The sequence below is a fragment of the Numida meleagris genome, chromosome 1 (assembly GCF_002078875.1).
Source record: "Numida meleagris isolate 19003 breed g44 Domestic line chromosome 1, NumMel1.0, whole genome shotgun sequence".
NCBI lineage: Eukaryota > Metazoa > Chordata > Aves > Galliformes > Numididae > Numida > Numida meleagris.
In genome coordinates this window covers 185,804,661-185,817,779 of record NC_034409.1, presented here as the reverse complement: position 1 = coordinate 185,817,779, position 13,119 = coordinate 185,804,661, and the positions used below count along the sequence as shown (strand labels likewise).

The window sequence follows — 13,119 nt, the reverse complement described above, 5'->3', positions numbered from 1 at the left end:
TTTTTTTTGCTAGGGGGCAGCAAGGTAGGATAGCATACCCCATCAGACAACTTTCTGTGGGCAAGATTTTCCCTTTGAGAAATTCTGCCCATGTTTATATTACCATGCATCATCTTCAATAATTCTAATCCACTTTGGATGTACTTGACATTTGCTGTTATCTGTAAGCATTAGTATGATTGTTTCTCTCTCCTAAATCCAGATTCACCCTACCTTGAAGTCTTTTCATCATAGACCAACTCTACTTCCTCCAAATCTCCTGATTATGTTTTTTTCTCTGAATTACTTCGAATTTCTCGAAATCTTTGACATAATGTTGCAATCAAAAAGATTGATAGTTATTATGATATATTGATCCCTGGGTGTCACAGCTCTTATTTGACCCTTAGTATAATATATAAACTTTATTATAATATATAGTGAAGTACTGGAAAACGTTGCCCAGAGAGATGGTGGATGCTCCATCCCTGGAGACATTCAAGGTCAGGCTGGATGGGGCTCTGAGCAACCTGATCAGGCTGTAGGTGTCTCTGTTCATTGCAGGGGAGTTGGACTAGATGGCCCTTAAGGGTCCCTTCCAACTCAAATGTTTCTATGATTCTATGACAATTATCCAGGGCTTTACACCAGAAGATTTTGCTTGAAGAAGTTATTAGACAAGGCAAAGCCTGATAAGGGAATTTAGAAGCACAAAGAGATGAAAATAGCCCACCCAGCAGATCATTCTCAGTGGTGTCTAATAGTCAGGTTTCCAAACTGACAGAATGTTATTTAGTAGTAAAACATCTCTGACAATCAATAACTTATGTGAACCAAGAGCAGCAAACCCAAAATCGCAAAACAGTTGATACTGAGGATCTGATTTCAATGTTACATATGAGGGTTTTGATGAAGAAGGGGTTATTTAAAACTACCTCTAGTTCAGTCCTGCTAACTGAACACCTGCTGATGTTATATTTACTTCAGTCTAGCATACTAGGGCAGAAATTGCCCTGTGATGTGAGTCATTACAGGAAACAGAAGGACTGTTAGGAGAATCACTTCAAAAGAATACTGCTGCTCCTCTTTCAAATGCTAGTTCTTGGTCCAAATAAGTAAATAAAGCAAACGTTCACAGCGTGTGAGCCATTTCCCAAAGAGATCTCTCTTTTTCCCACCTTTGATAAACTGTGACAATATTGGGAAAACACTGAGAAGAAGCACAATAAGCATACTGTTCAAAGTCCTTTTTATTTGATTATTGATTCTTAAAGTCGTTTTAATATCTCTACATTATGTTTCCCTGTCCTACTGCATACAGCAATTGTGATAACAAGACACCTTCAGGAACCAAATCAGAGATGGCAGGAAGGTGTGTTAGTGCAGGTTAAACAGCAGAACTAGCATCAGGTATATTTCCACTTTTATTTGCTTGGAGAAACCCAGGGAAGTACCACATGGTTTAGCTGACTTTTATTTTGAATCTTTACAATGAGGGAGGAGGCTTGGCTGTTACAACGCTAAGAAAGGTGACCAACATCAAAGCTGATGTGTGGGTAGGCTACCAGGATAGAAATTCAGGGGTTGCTCTGTGTGACCTACTCTTAAAGCTCATATTCCGAGAGAGATCCAAAATAACAACAATCCACAGACTTTCATCCTGCAAGTGAGAATGTGGAAGGTCATCAACTGATTATTTATTAAATACACACACATTAATATTTTACTATTTACAAACTCCTTTTGTAAAGATAACAGCTTATATTGCATTCTCTCCTATCAATGAAAGAATGAGCTCTATAGAGATGTGATACTAAATGATGAGATACACTAGCCTGCTGTACCTTAGAAATGTATAAGAATAGAGATAAAAATGAAAAAAAAGTGAGTAAATTTAATGTGAATAAACAGACATCCAAAAACATCTGCAGGAATTAGGTTTCTTTTCAACAGTCACACACAATGGATGTAGAAATTTAAAAATATAAAGCAATTAAGCAGTACATTTGCTGACATGCTGCATTAGCTACATGGCAGGAGTTTTAATTTAGCTTATTCTAATTTCATCTTTGCTATGCCTTTGAAATTTATTAATACCCCTTTACATGTTTTCTGAAGCTCTTGTCTAAAAAGCTGAAAGTAAATGAGTTGAAATTAGGCACTTTGATCTTCAGTGTTACCGGTGAAAGAATTCTATGCATTGCCATATAAGCATATGATTTTCTCTGGAACATGCAGGCTTTGCTGATCCACACACTGCAATATCAAACATATCTCAGAGTGGTTTGCATAACGCGCTTCACATCTACATGAACGGCTCCATGTCCCAAGTACAAGGCTCTGCGAATGATCCTATCTTCATCCTGCACCATGCATTTGTTGACAGGTGAGCTTAATTCTTCTTGGTAAACCTAATTTATTTTGTGTTTCTGCAGTGTAGTTTTCACCTACACTTCAAAACTGCAAATATTTTACATGCGCAGCATTTTCAGATATGTAAAATTGGTCTTAGCTATTATTTGACAGCAAGTGCCTCTCCTAACCTGTCTTTACGTTCACTGGATTAAGTATCATTTGAAAAGTTGACAAATGTAATCAGCTTTTATTACCGAGGTAAAAATAGGCCATCAGTGATGTCATAGCAATTGATATATACGGATGTGTACGTCAAGAAGTTTGGACTGAAAGCACATGACTCATTTTAACAAGACTATAATCGGCTGGAGTAGTTCCTTAATATTCTAAATGTCAGTGCTCTTTTAATTTCTATTCCATAAGGAAAATCCTAGCATGCTATCCATAAAGAACAAAAAATTGGTATTTCAGTGTGACAAACAAAACTGTGACTGTCTCTAGCTGAAAGGGAAGACCACAGCTGTGCAGATGGAGAGGGAAGCAAACAGAAAGATGTCATGTTTATTAATAAGAGAGGGTAAGGGAGCATAGTTCTGCAAGAAGAGACTGAAACTACCATGGTAAGGAGGACATTCCAGGATTTAATGGTGACCTTAAAAATTTCTATATGTCGCTGTAAAGTATGTGAATGGCTACAAACAATTTACTGTCTACTGTATTACACAAAACTGTGAAAGTTGAAGAGCAATAAAAAAAGGAATCTAAACTGCAAAATCCATACAAAAAAAAATAATCTTTAAAAATATGTTAAAAGATTCTTCTAAGCCAGGTGGCTGCCCAGATAATTTCGAGCAGCAGTAATAAAACAAGAACATTCTCTTCAGGCCCTTTTATGCTGCATATCTGTCCTGTCTGCAGATCTATGAGGGCAGCAGTGAAACCCTCATTTAAAAGAGATAATTCAACTGCAGCAAACAAAAGGAAGTCAGATTGACCATGGTCCAGAATCTAGCCCTGTGAAAGTACTTCACTTTATTTCATTTTTTAAATAGCAGTGCTCCTTTTCTTCAAAATTTGGAGCCATTCTCCCAGGAAAAGATTCTTATATGTGTGGAAGATTGGCTTGTTCCAACCCTTCATTTTTGACTCGTCCTGCATTTACTAAATCACTCTGTCAACTAGCTGCATTATAAGGTTGTGTGTTACTTGTATCTTTCACTTTCCCACCATGCGCTGACCATGACTTGGCAATGGCAATACTTAGAAGAGGAGAACGATGCCTCAGGACAAACTTTTGTGAGTCTTTCATAAATACATGCGCTCAGAACTCCGCTGAGTAAGCCCCTGCCTGCTTGATGCTAGGCACGTATTCCAAAGAAAACCAAAATGGTTTCTTTATTCAGGTTTCCAAGGCATGCAGCACAAGAGGGATGCAGATTATATTCTCCAGACATCATCTTGCAGTGAAGTTCTTTAGTTCCAGGCAGTTCACACTAAAGCTCTTACATAAAACTTTATCTTATTTGAACAAAAAGCTGTACATACGGAAGATAAATTCTAAGTTGTCTTTTTTTCTCCTCAGGTTGTATAATTAATGAGCCTAATGGTTGTGTGCTTCATTCTTTATCCAGTAGAAAGTAGGTATCAAGTCTAGGCAGGTCAGCAAGGCATCAGTGGAATGGTTCCTTCATAGGCTGACCCTGTGCTCTTCTGCCCCTAATATGTAAGCTATAATCAGACTTCTGAGGGTGTCAGTTTTGAAACTTTTCTCTGTCAAAAACTTTCCTCAGAACATTTTAAAAGTTAAACAGTGTAGCTTAGCTATGATTTAGTATATCTACCCATTGATGTTTGACAGGGTGGATGCCCAAGGGTTTCAGGTACAGGTACAAACTTCAAGTTTGGCACCTGGAAATTAACTTTCCAGTGTCTGGGCTTTTAAAAATGGCACAGTTGAACATTCAGAGAAAGGGAACACAGAAGGGAACACATTATGCTCTGCAATATCAAAAGACATTGTTTTCCATAGACGTTCACACTTGTATAAGACCTACGCATCTCTTAGATCCCACGCAGTGCAGAGCTTAAGTAGCACCTTGGTCTTCATGCTGACCCCTCCCGCAGAGGAACTTCAGTTATAGTCATTATAAGCCCCTGGAAATACTTTTCATAACTGCAATTTTTATCCATTTTAGAAGGCAAAATTATTTGCAAAAGATAACATCATTAAAACCTACTGGTGCCAAGGAAATAAATCACTGCACAGGTACTGTGGGGGCAGTGCAGAAATACATGATGCAATCTCATCCTATCTGTGGCAGAATGAACGCTACCAGTGCTCTGCAGCTGCTGCGTATATGGGTTTCAGTACACACGGATATGAAAACTGATGATAATGCTGCCTTTGTATAAGTGACAGAAATGAATTAGCATGATTAGGGTTACTTAGCAGCCTTATCCATGACAGATTAATCATGCTTTTAGTTATAATTAATAAGTAGGTGACTGATAGGTACGTACAGTACATTTAAAAGAATTCTGTTCCTCTCCTACATAGACATTGATTATGAAGGGTTGCAAAGAAGTTTTGAGAGGCAGGCAAGAATACAAAGCATAGAGGAAACGGGAGAAAGAGCATGCAGGAGCAGAAATGGTCTTTTAACCATCTAACATTTACACTAACCCTGCAGAGGACAATGTCACCTCCAGGACTTGGTGAGGCAGGAGGTTACTGGCAAAGGGTGAAGAAAGGCTGGAGAAAGCAACCACAGCTCTGCTGGATCTTGCAAAACAGAAGACAACTCTGTGTCAAAAAAACAAAATGGTTCAGAGCTTTGAGCACCTGTTTAAGACCCAGAAGAGGGATTCCTCACACCACTACAAGTTGCTTGAGTGAAACTGAGCATGTAGTTTGCTTTCCCAAGCTCACATCTCCTGGAGATGTGTTTCCTTCCCATTGCTTTCAGCAAGAGGTGCCCAAAGTCTTTTGAGGAGCTGTTGATCTGAGCTTCAGCTAACCCATCTGTAAAGTGGGTGATACTAAATGCCTACGCAGCAGGAATGCTGTCAGGGTAAATGCATTAACGACTGTGAAATGCTCAGTTATGACCATAATAGGAGTGATAGAAGTAAGGCAATAGATCATTGGGACTGCTTTTCCATGGAAACATATGGTACAGAGGAGGATAAACAAGTGTATACGGAGTCTGCTGACAGGTGTGAGCCAAATGTCAGGAGCTGCTTTCCAAACTGAGCAACAGTCAGTTCCCATCTGCTACCCTCAGCCCCTCCTACCCAGGCCTGGTGCCTGAAAGGAGGAAGGATGGAGGGAACAGAGGTGTGGAAAGCACCTTTCTCAGGTGGAAAGCAAAGTGTTGGCTTACAAATGCTCCTCTTTTTATGTCATTCTTTTTCAGCAATGCAGAAGTATGAATGTACTCAGGCAACAGCTTCCTTGGTAATGATAACTCTGGCTCCTTGCCTTATTTGCTAGCTAAGAAAAGGGATCAAACCCCAAGGTTTAGTAAAAACAAGTGACCGCCCTGAAAATTATTAATTGTTAGTTGAATCAGTTAAAAAAAATAGAAAGAAAGAAAAATAGAAAAAAAAGAAAAGAAAATGAAAAAAAGATGCAAATAAACTATATATTCAGCAAAAAATGAGATTTTTTTAGCTGTGTGAAGCATTTCTCTTAATTGCAAATCTCTTTGCCATTCAGATATGCTCTACAGTCAGCACAAGGGAATAACAAGGGAGGAGTCAGCCCACTCAAGCTGCAAGGAGCAGCTGCACAGTCAGTGAAAGCAAGGGCCCACAGTCACACTTGAGCTCACAAGGGTGTTTTCTGTGCTCTGAAAAGGCATTCTTTCCTCTGTGATGACTCTTTCAGCCCCTCTATCCCTTCACCCCCACAGTATCTTCATCTGTTCTCCCTGCACCGATGTCCTTTGAATGTTTTTCGTTTCTTCTCATTTCTGTACTTCTGTACTTTCATACTTATCCTGTCCTTGAATTCTGTAACCTACTCCAATAATACCCCTTGCAAAGAGCAAAAAAAACCCTAAATATCAAGGGCAACAGTAAGTTGCAACTGCAGATCTCCATACTGCTTTATACCCGTACAGCTGTTAAAGCAGTAGGGCCTCACATCTCATCTAATTTCTAAGATCTGTCATACTGGACATGGTTCGTCACAATGATATGGATGACTTTCAAAGGCGTTGATTTTAGCATGAGCAATTAGAACTGATTTTCTAGAGACACAATATGGTATAGGCTTTCAGTCTCCTGCTTCTCTAAAGTTTAGTCTCCTTCTCGTTGGGAATTGTTCACCCTATGCATCCACAGCTTCAGTCACTGCTCTTCCCTTCATTATGACAATGGCAGAAAAGCTAAGACATTAGCAAGCTGAAACCTTCACCATTTCACTGGTGAATCACTGTGGCACCATTGCATAGCTGCTTAGTTCTTTTCGCATCTGTCTGCATCCATCTGTTGTCCCTTGTCCCATGTGTAAATCATAAGCTATGTCATTAAGAGACTGTCTAATTGCTCTAGTCTGTGCTGTGCCTGGCATATTCTTAGCCTCTGACTATGCTTCTCAGGTATATAAGCAATGTGAGCAATTGCTTCATTTACAATTCTGTGAGATGGCAATGACAAGAGACAGCTGGGCATCTCTGTGTGGATCTTGTTGGTTCAGTAGTGACTATTGCTTTCTACCTCACAGGACAAAATATTTGCATTCAAAGAGACAAAACTTTCAGCTCTTTGTTTGGGTATTTGCGGACAGGTACACTCTGTCAAAAGCAATCCAAGTCAAGTATAAGGTCATGCAGGGAATGGAGACACTTCAACTTCCAGCCACTTATCTATATACATGCATGCTTCCAAGCAGGAGTAACTCTGCCACACATCAGTTTCAGCACTCTGTGAAAATGCCACTAATTCTACCTGTCCAAGGCAACTGTCCTCATGCTTTTCAGCAACATCAGCTGCCACAGACTCCTTTGCAGAATGGAGAGCTGGGAGCATTAGGAAATGCCAGACTCTGGCTTATGTCAGGATCTAACAATAAAACGTTCCTTATCACACTGATTACCAGTGAAGTGATAAATTGAAAAGCATGTCTGAAGCAATCTGTTCAAAAGTATATTAGTAACCAAAATCTACACATCATGAGTTGCATGCCAGCAATCTCCCATTGCAAACACTTTCAGTCCCTTTGGACTCAATATACTCACCTTCATGTCAGTTCTTTCTGCCTTAATTCCCCCCCCAAAAGTTAACATTATGTCAGAAGTGATTTTCTTGGAAAATAACAAGAGGAAATTTGCTTTTCACTCCCAGGATATGTCAAAATAAAAACCTCTTATTTTAACTCTGTTTTAGAAACAGAACATTTTCATTTTCTCTCAAATGTCACCTCAGGTTTTGGAAACAAACAAAAAAACAGAATAAGAAAACCCAAGTTCTTCTCCTGTTTTGAAATGTTGACAGGAAACAAGAATTTTTTAGCTCTTAAAAACTATTTGCTTTGATAGTTTGGAGCATTTTGAGTGAAATCACTCAAACAGAATCATGAGAAATTCCTTTAAGGCAAAACTAGGTTTCCAGACATAACACATGAAAGAAGAGTCATTCCTTATCCTGAAGTGTCTCCAGTGCTAGACAACACGAGCAAAGCACAAAGCCGAGGAAGCAGTATTCCCATTTTGTATATGGAAACTTAGAGATACTGAAATAGATGACTTAAGCAAAACTCATTGCTTTCTAAGGTATGTTTGCAAAAAAAAAAAAAAAAAAAAAAAGATGGCATAGGTCAAAAGTTGCATTTTTCTGGACTATGGCATGGAGCTGTGTGAAAACTATTAGACAAAGGAAAGTCAAGAGGCTGTTTCTGGCAATACATCTCCTCCCAAAGTCCTGCATCATGTCCGCTCAGGGTCTTCTTATCTGTGCCCAGCACTTACCCTCCAAAGTTTCTCTGTAAAGGCAGTGGATGAGGTGAAGACTTCTCTGTAGTTGTCCCTGACATGAAGGAGAAACGTGGTAAAGTCCTTCCATTCAGGGAAAGCAACAAGTATCACTGGGGTACTCTTACTCTCAGGGATAAGCATCACAGAATCATAGAATATCCCACGTTGGAAGGGATCCCCAAGGATCATCAATCATCCTGGCTCCACACAGGGCCACCCAAAATTCAAACTCTATGTCTGAGAGCATTGTCCAGAAGCGTCTTGAACTCCAGCAGCTTGGGGCTGCGTGGTTTCAGTGGCAGAGTATGAGTGAGCTGAATGTGTGCAAGATGGGGAAAGAAGGGGATGACAGAGTCATCTCCCAACCTTCAGAGCTCTCAGGGGAATTAATTGCATTTCTGTGATACACCTTGGGTGGCAGCTGCCTATCAGACCTCTCATACCTGCCTTGCATGTATTACACTGAAGCTGCTGTGTGGAGCCCTCATCAGAATGCACTTAGATGGGTAATGAAATCCCTTCTTTGCCAGCAGCTTCTGTGCTGAAAGCCACCACTTCACAGAAGACATCTGAGTTTAACCAGGTGAGGGATCAGAGGAAGAAAAGCGCTGCCCATTAATCTTTGTTACACTTTTTCAGTGGTTCGACTTGATGTTCTTAGAGGTCTTTTCCAATCTCAGTGTTTCTATGATTTTGTGACTTTGGTCTCTCCTTTTATTGGTACACATAGACTCCCATAACAGGGATGAGATACAGAGCAGATCAGTACTGAGAGGGTGGGACACTCAAGCAAATATTTTAGCAATGATAGCAGGGAAGGAGTTGTCTTAATTCTTCTTCCCCTTAGGGAGATCTGCAAATCTGCAGGAGACATGGTCCCTCTGTTGCCACAAGCCATGTAGCTGCCCTGAGCTGGCATTGCACTGGAGATATTAAACCTCTCCTCTAAACTCTGAGGCTTAGTACCATGTTAACCAGAGCTACTTGGCTTATTTGATGGAGCTGACTCACTCAAAGTGGGCTTGATATGTGGGTAGAGTGAGTTCACATCTACTGAAAAATATCATATAAATATATCCACGGAAAACAGAGTGTAAGTGGGAAGGTTGGGGTGTTGCTGAGAAACACTGATCCCCAGTATCTCTCCTTTGATATCCCTGTGTCTGGGCTGAAAGGCAAATCATATATCAAGATACTGAACCTGTACTCTGCCTTTGGTTTTGGTAAGAAAATTGTGCAGTCCCTGTTACTCAAATGCAAAACACCCGAAGGAACCCACAAACAGCCCTGGAGAGTCACACCACGGCTAATCTGCTTTACTCATTGGACAGAGAAGCACTGAGTCTTTATAATACACTTGAGGTTGCTGCTTGGAGTTCTGGAAGACATTCTTAATTCCTCTGGAAATCCACACGTAGACCATGTAGAATTAGAGGCAGGGAAAGACAGGGACAAGGAAAAGGCTCTGTAGATAAATGCTCTTGTGACTGATTAAACATATATAAAATCTATATTGCTGCTGATCTACTTTGCTTTGGAGAACAGTGAGAGAAAGGTAAAGCAGGCATCTTCTGGATTATATGTGGAAAATAGTAGTTGGCAATCTCGCTTGCTGAGTCATGATTGAGGTTGGATGTTTCTAATGACCCATTCTGCTCTTAAAAATCAGTACTCTAGGAGGTTCCGTTGAAGTAGTTCAATTTAAAATGCATGTTTCATATCATTTTTACTGCAAGATTTCTGTTCAGCCAATGCAGTTAGAGAATTGATCACGATTACACACTATATATTATGCAAGCTATTAGTGGTTTTTAAAAGTAAAGGTTACTATGCCCTGGAACTTGGCAAGGACCACGTGGTTGGTCTTCATCATCACCTATTCTTGTAACATTAGAGGAGGAAAAAGCTCTCTCTGTAACACAGTGATCAAGACAAACTCTGATGCAGACAACTAACATAGCACTGAATTTCCTTCCTGCAGCACTTTGGCAATAATAGCAGCCATAATTGTTGAAATTGTAAAAAATCACAGAATAACATGGTACTTTTCTCACCCACGTATAGCTACTTTCTATTCATCAAAAGAAATTATCACTTTGCTGCTGTAGATGTGATTTATATATTACATGCCCTTGTGAACCTCAATTATGACAATCTCTCAGTCTCAAAAGAAATGAATTACAGAGCACAGGAGTGGGTTACAGTCCATCCAGCCACCACCACAGCAGTCCATTTTAATCTGCTTGTTATCTTTCTCTTCAGGGGAAACTAGTTATTAAACTTTAGAGCAGCTGGCATTTGTACTATCTTTTACTTCAAGTGATGTTTTTCTGTTAGCTGCAAACAGTAGCAATGATGAACCTAAGAAAAACAGGGCAGAAAACATATTCCAGAAAATATTACCGTTTTTTCCCCTATGCAACACGTGATTGCATTTTTACTTCCTTTTTTTCATAGAATCACCAAGGTTAGAAAAGACCTCCAAGATCATCCAGTCCAACCATCCACCTATCACCAATATTTCCTGCTAAACAATGTCCCTCAGTACAAAATCTAAATGTTTCTTGAACACCTCCAGGGTCAGTGATTCCACCACCACTCTGGGCAGCCCATTTCAACACCTAACCACTCTTTTGGAGAAGATTTTTTTCATAATATATAACTTGAATCTCCCCTGGCTAAACTTGAGGCCATTCCCTTTCATCCTATCCTAGTTACACAGGAGAAGAGGCCGACCTCCACCTCACCACAATCTCCCTTCAGGCAGTTGTAGAGAGTGATAAAGTCACCTCTGAGCCTCCTCTTCTCCAGACTGAACAATCCCAGTTCCCTCAGCTGTTCTCCATAAGACTTGTGCTCCAGACCCTTCACAGCTTCGTTGCCCTCCTCTGAACAAGCTCCAGGGCCTCAATGTTTTTCTTGTAATGAGGGGCACAAAACTGAACACAGTACTCGAGGTGCGGCCTCACCAGAGCTGAGTACAACAGGCAAGGGACACACCGTCATCTCTCATATATCTCTTATTTTTAACAGTGCTGAGGAACATTGGAGATCCAAATATGAATGATAAATATATTACTTTTAGACAAAAATTACCATGGTTTGACAGCAAGGGGTGAAAGAACACCACTATTTTTAAGGAAGAGGAATTTCTCTCCCGCAACTAGGTAGAGGCATTGCTGACTTTCACTGGTATAAAGAGAGTGGCTTGACTAAGGAAAGTGGTAAGAGTTTAGATCATTTTTGTGACCAAATCTGATCCCACCTTTGTACAATCTAAACTCACTGTTTTTTCCAGCAGAACAAGTTTCTGTAGGAGTTAGTTTGCTCTATCAATAACCAAGTTACAATGAGGCACTACCTAGTCCTACACTAGACAATAATCACATTCACATTCCTCTGCGCAGAGTCCTACACAAATTCCAACACTCAGCTCCTTTTAGTGTCGTAAGTGATGTGTCATGCTCAGCTTATCCATTATCTCCTTCTCCAGTAGGAATAAAGCTCTTTATGTTGTAATCCATCAGCAACCCACCAAACATAAACTGGGCTCAGCAGTTGTTGGTTCAGCCTACGGCATTTTCAACAAAGAGAGAAAACAAAAATCATTCAGTGAGATTCATTGAGTGACAAAATGGGTTGCTGACAGGTTAGGCTTTGTTGTATGAGAGCCATGCTTCAAGGCTTATATGCAATGGAGTTGAAGCCTCAAGCAGCTCTCCTCTTAGAAAGGAGCAGCGCTTACTCCTACACTGCCAGCAGCCAGCTCTGCTCTGGACTGTTTTGTCTGAATCCTCTTTTGGACTCAGGTCCCTGAGCAGCGTTTTTCACAATAAACCCTTGGGAAGCTTCTGCATTTTGTGGTCTAGAAGAGAAACACGTGGATAAAGGCCTAATTACAGGAGCAAGGACTGGAAGCTGTGCAGCCCTGTGCACCCAAGCGAGTACGCTAAGTAGGAGTGAAAGATCCCTATATTCTCCAAATGGCTACAGATACTTAGGTTGTTTGACATTAAAGAGCAGCAGTTTTGACTGGAGAGGCTGAAAATCCTTTGTATTCCCCTAATCCTATAAAGGTGTTGAGGACATTATATATATATATAATAAATAAAGATAAGGGGAAAGCTGCTCTGAATCACATTAGTAGATGGAATATTAAATTATCATATATGCCCAGCAATGCAACAACCTTGAATATTTTCATAAAGTGGGACATGGGCAAAGAAAGTGGTGTTAATTGTCTTGCAGATGGGGATGATCATGTTGGATTATACCTTTACTGTCTCTTTCTCTCGTGTTTCCTCAGCATGACACTCTCCAAGTACTCAGTTTGTGCAGTGCCATAAGAGAGCAAAGAAAGTGGAAGGAAGTGCAGATTCTTGTAGTGGGATGGTGAAGCAGAACCGTGCCAAGATCCTCAGGCACCACACAGCTCCCCCAGCCCTGGTGGTACTTTCTAACAAGTGGGAAGGTGTCAGCCCAGTGCACATTGCCTTGGCTCAGCCAGAGAACAGTCCCTGGGGAGGCAGCCTGCACTTTAGCTGGATAAGCAGGGGGCTTTGTGTCACCTGTACATTGCTACTGGGTGTTGCAGGTTGTCTGGTCCACTGTGGTCCACAAGAACTGAAAAACCTTTTTGGTCAGAAGATGGAATAAAGGGAAACAGCAAAGCAGGTCAGATCTTCCCTGAAAATGAATATTCATATTTCAGAGGCATATGATTGATCTAAATGAGAATGTGTTTCAAGATAAAATTTAGAAGCACAGCTTTGCATGAAGGAACGGCTCAGTTGGGCTAAAACATCCT

At 40.5% G+C, this 13,119-nt stretch overlaps 1 protein-coding gene across 1 annotated transcript in view; it reads left to right on the top strand.

Moving 5' to 3' along the window:
* TYR (tyrosinase) overlaps nt 1-13,119 on the top strand; it is a 50,434-nt gene that overhangs the window by 22,327 nt on the left and 14,988 nt on the right. The window contains exon 3 of the mRNA XM_021382303.1: nt 2,218-2,365. Coding sequence (XP_021237978.1) covers nt 2,218-2,365 — 148 coding nt within the window. The remainder of the gene's footprint in view (nt 1-2,217; nt 2,366-13,119) is intronic.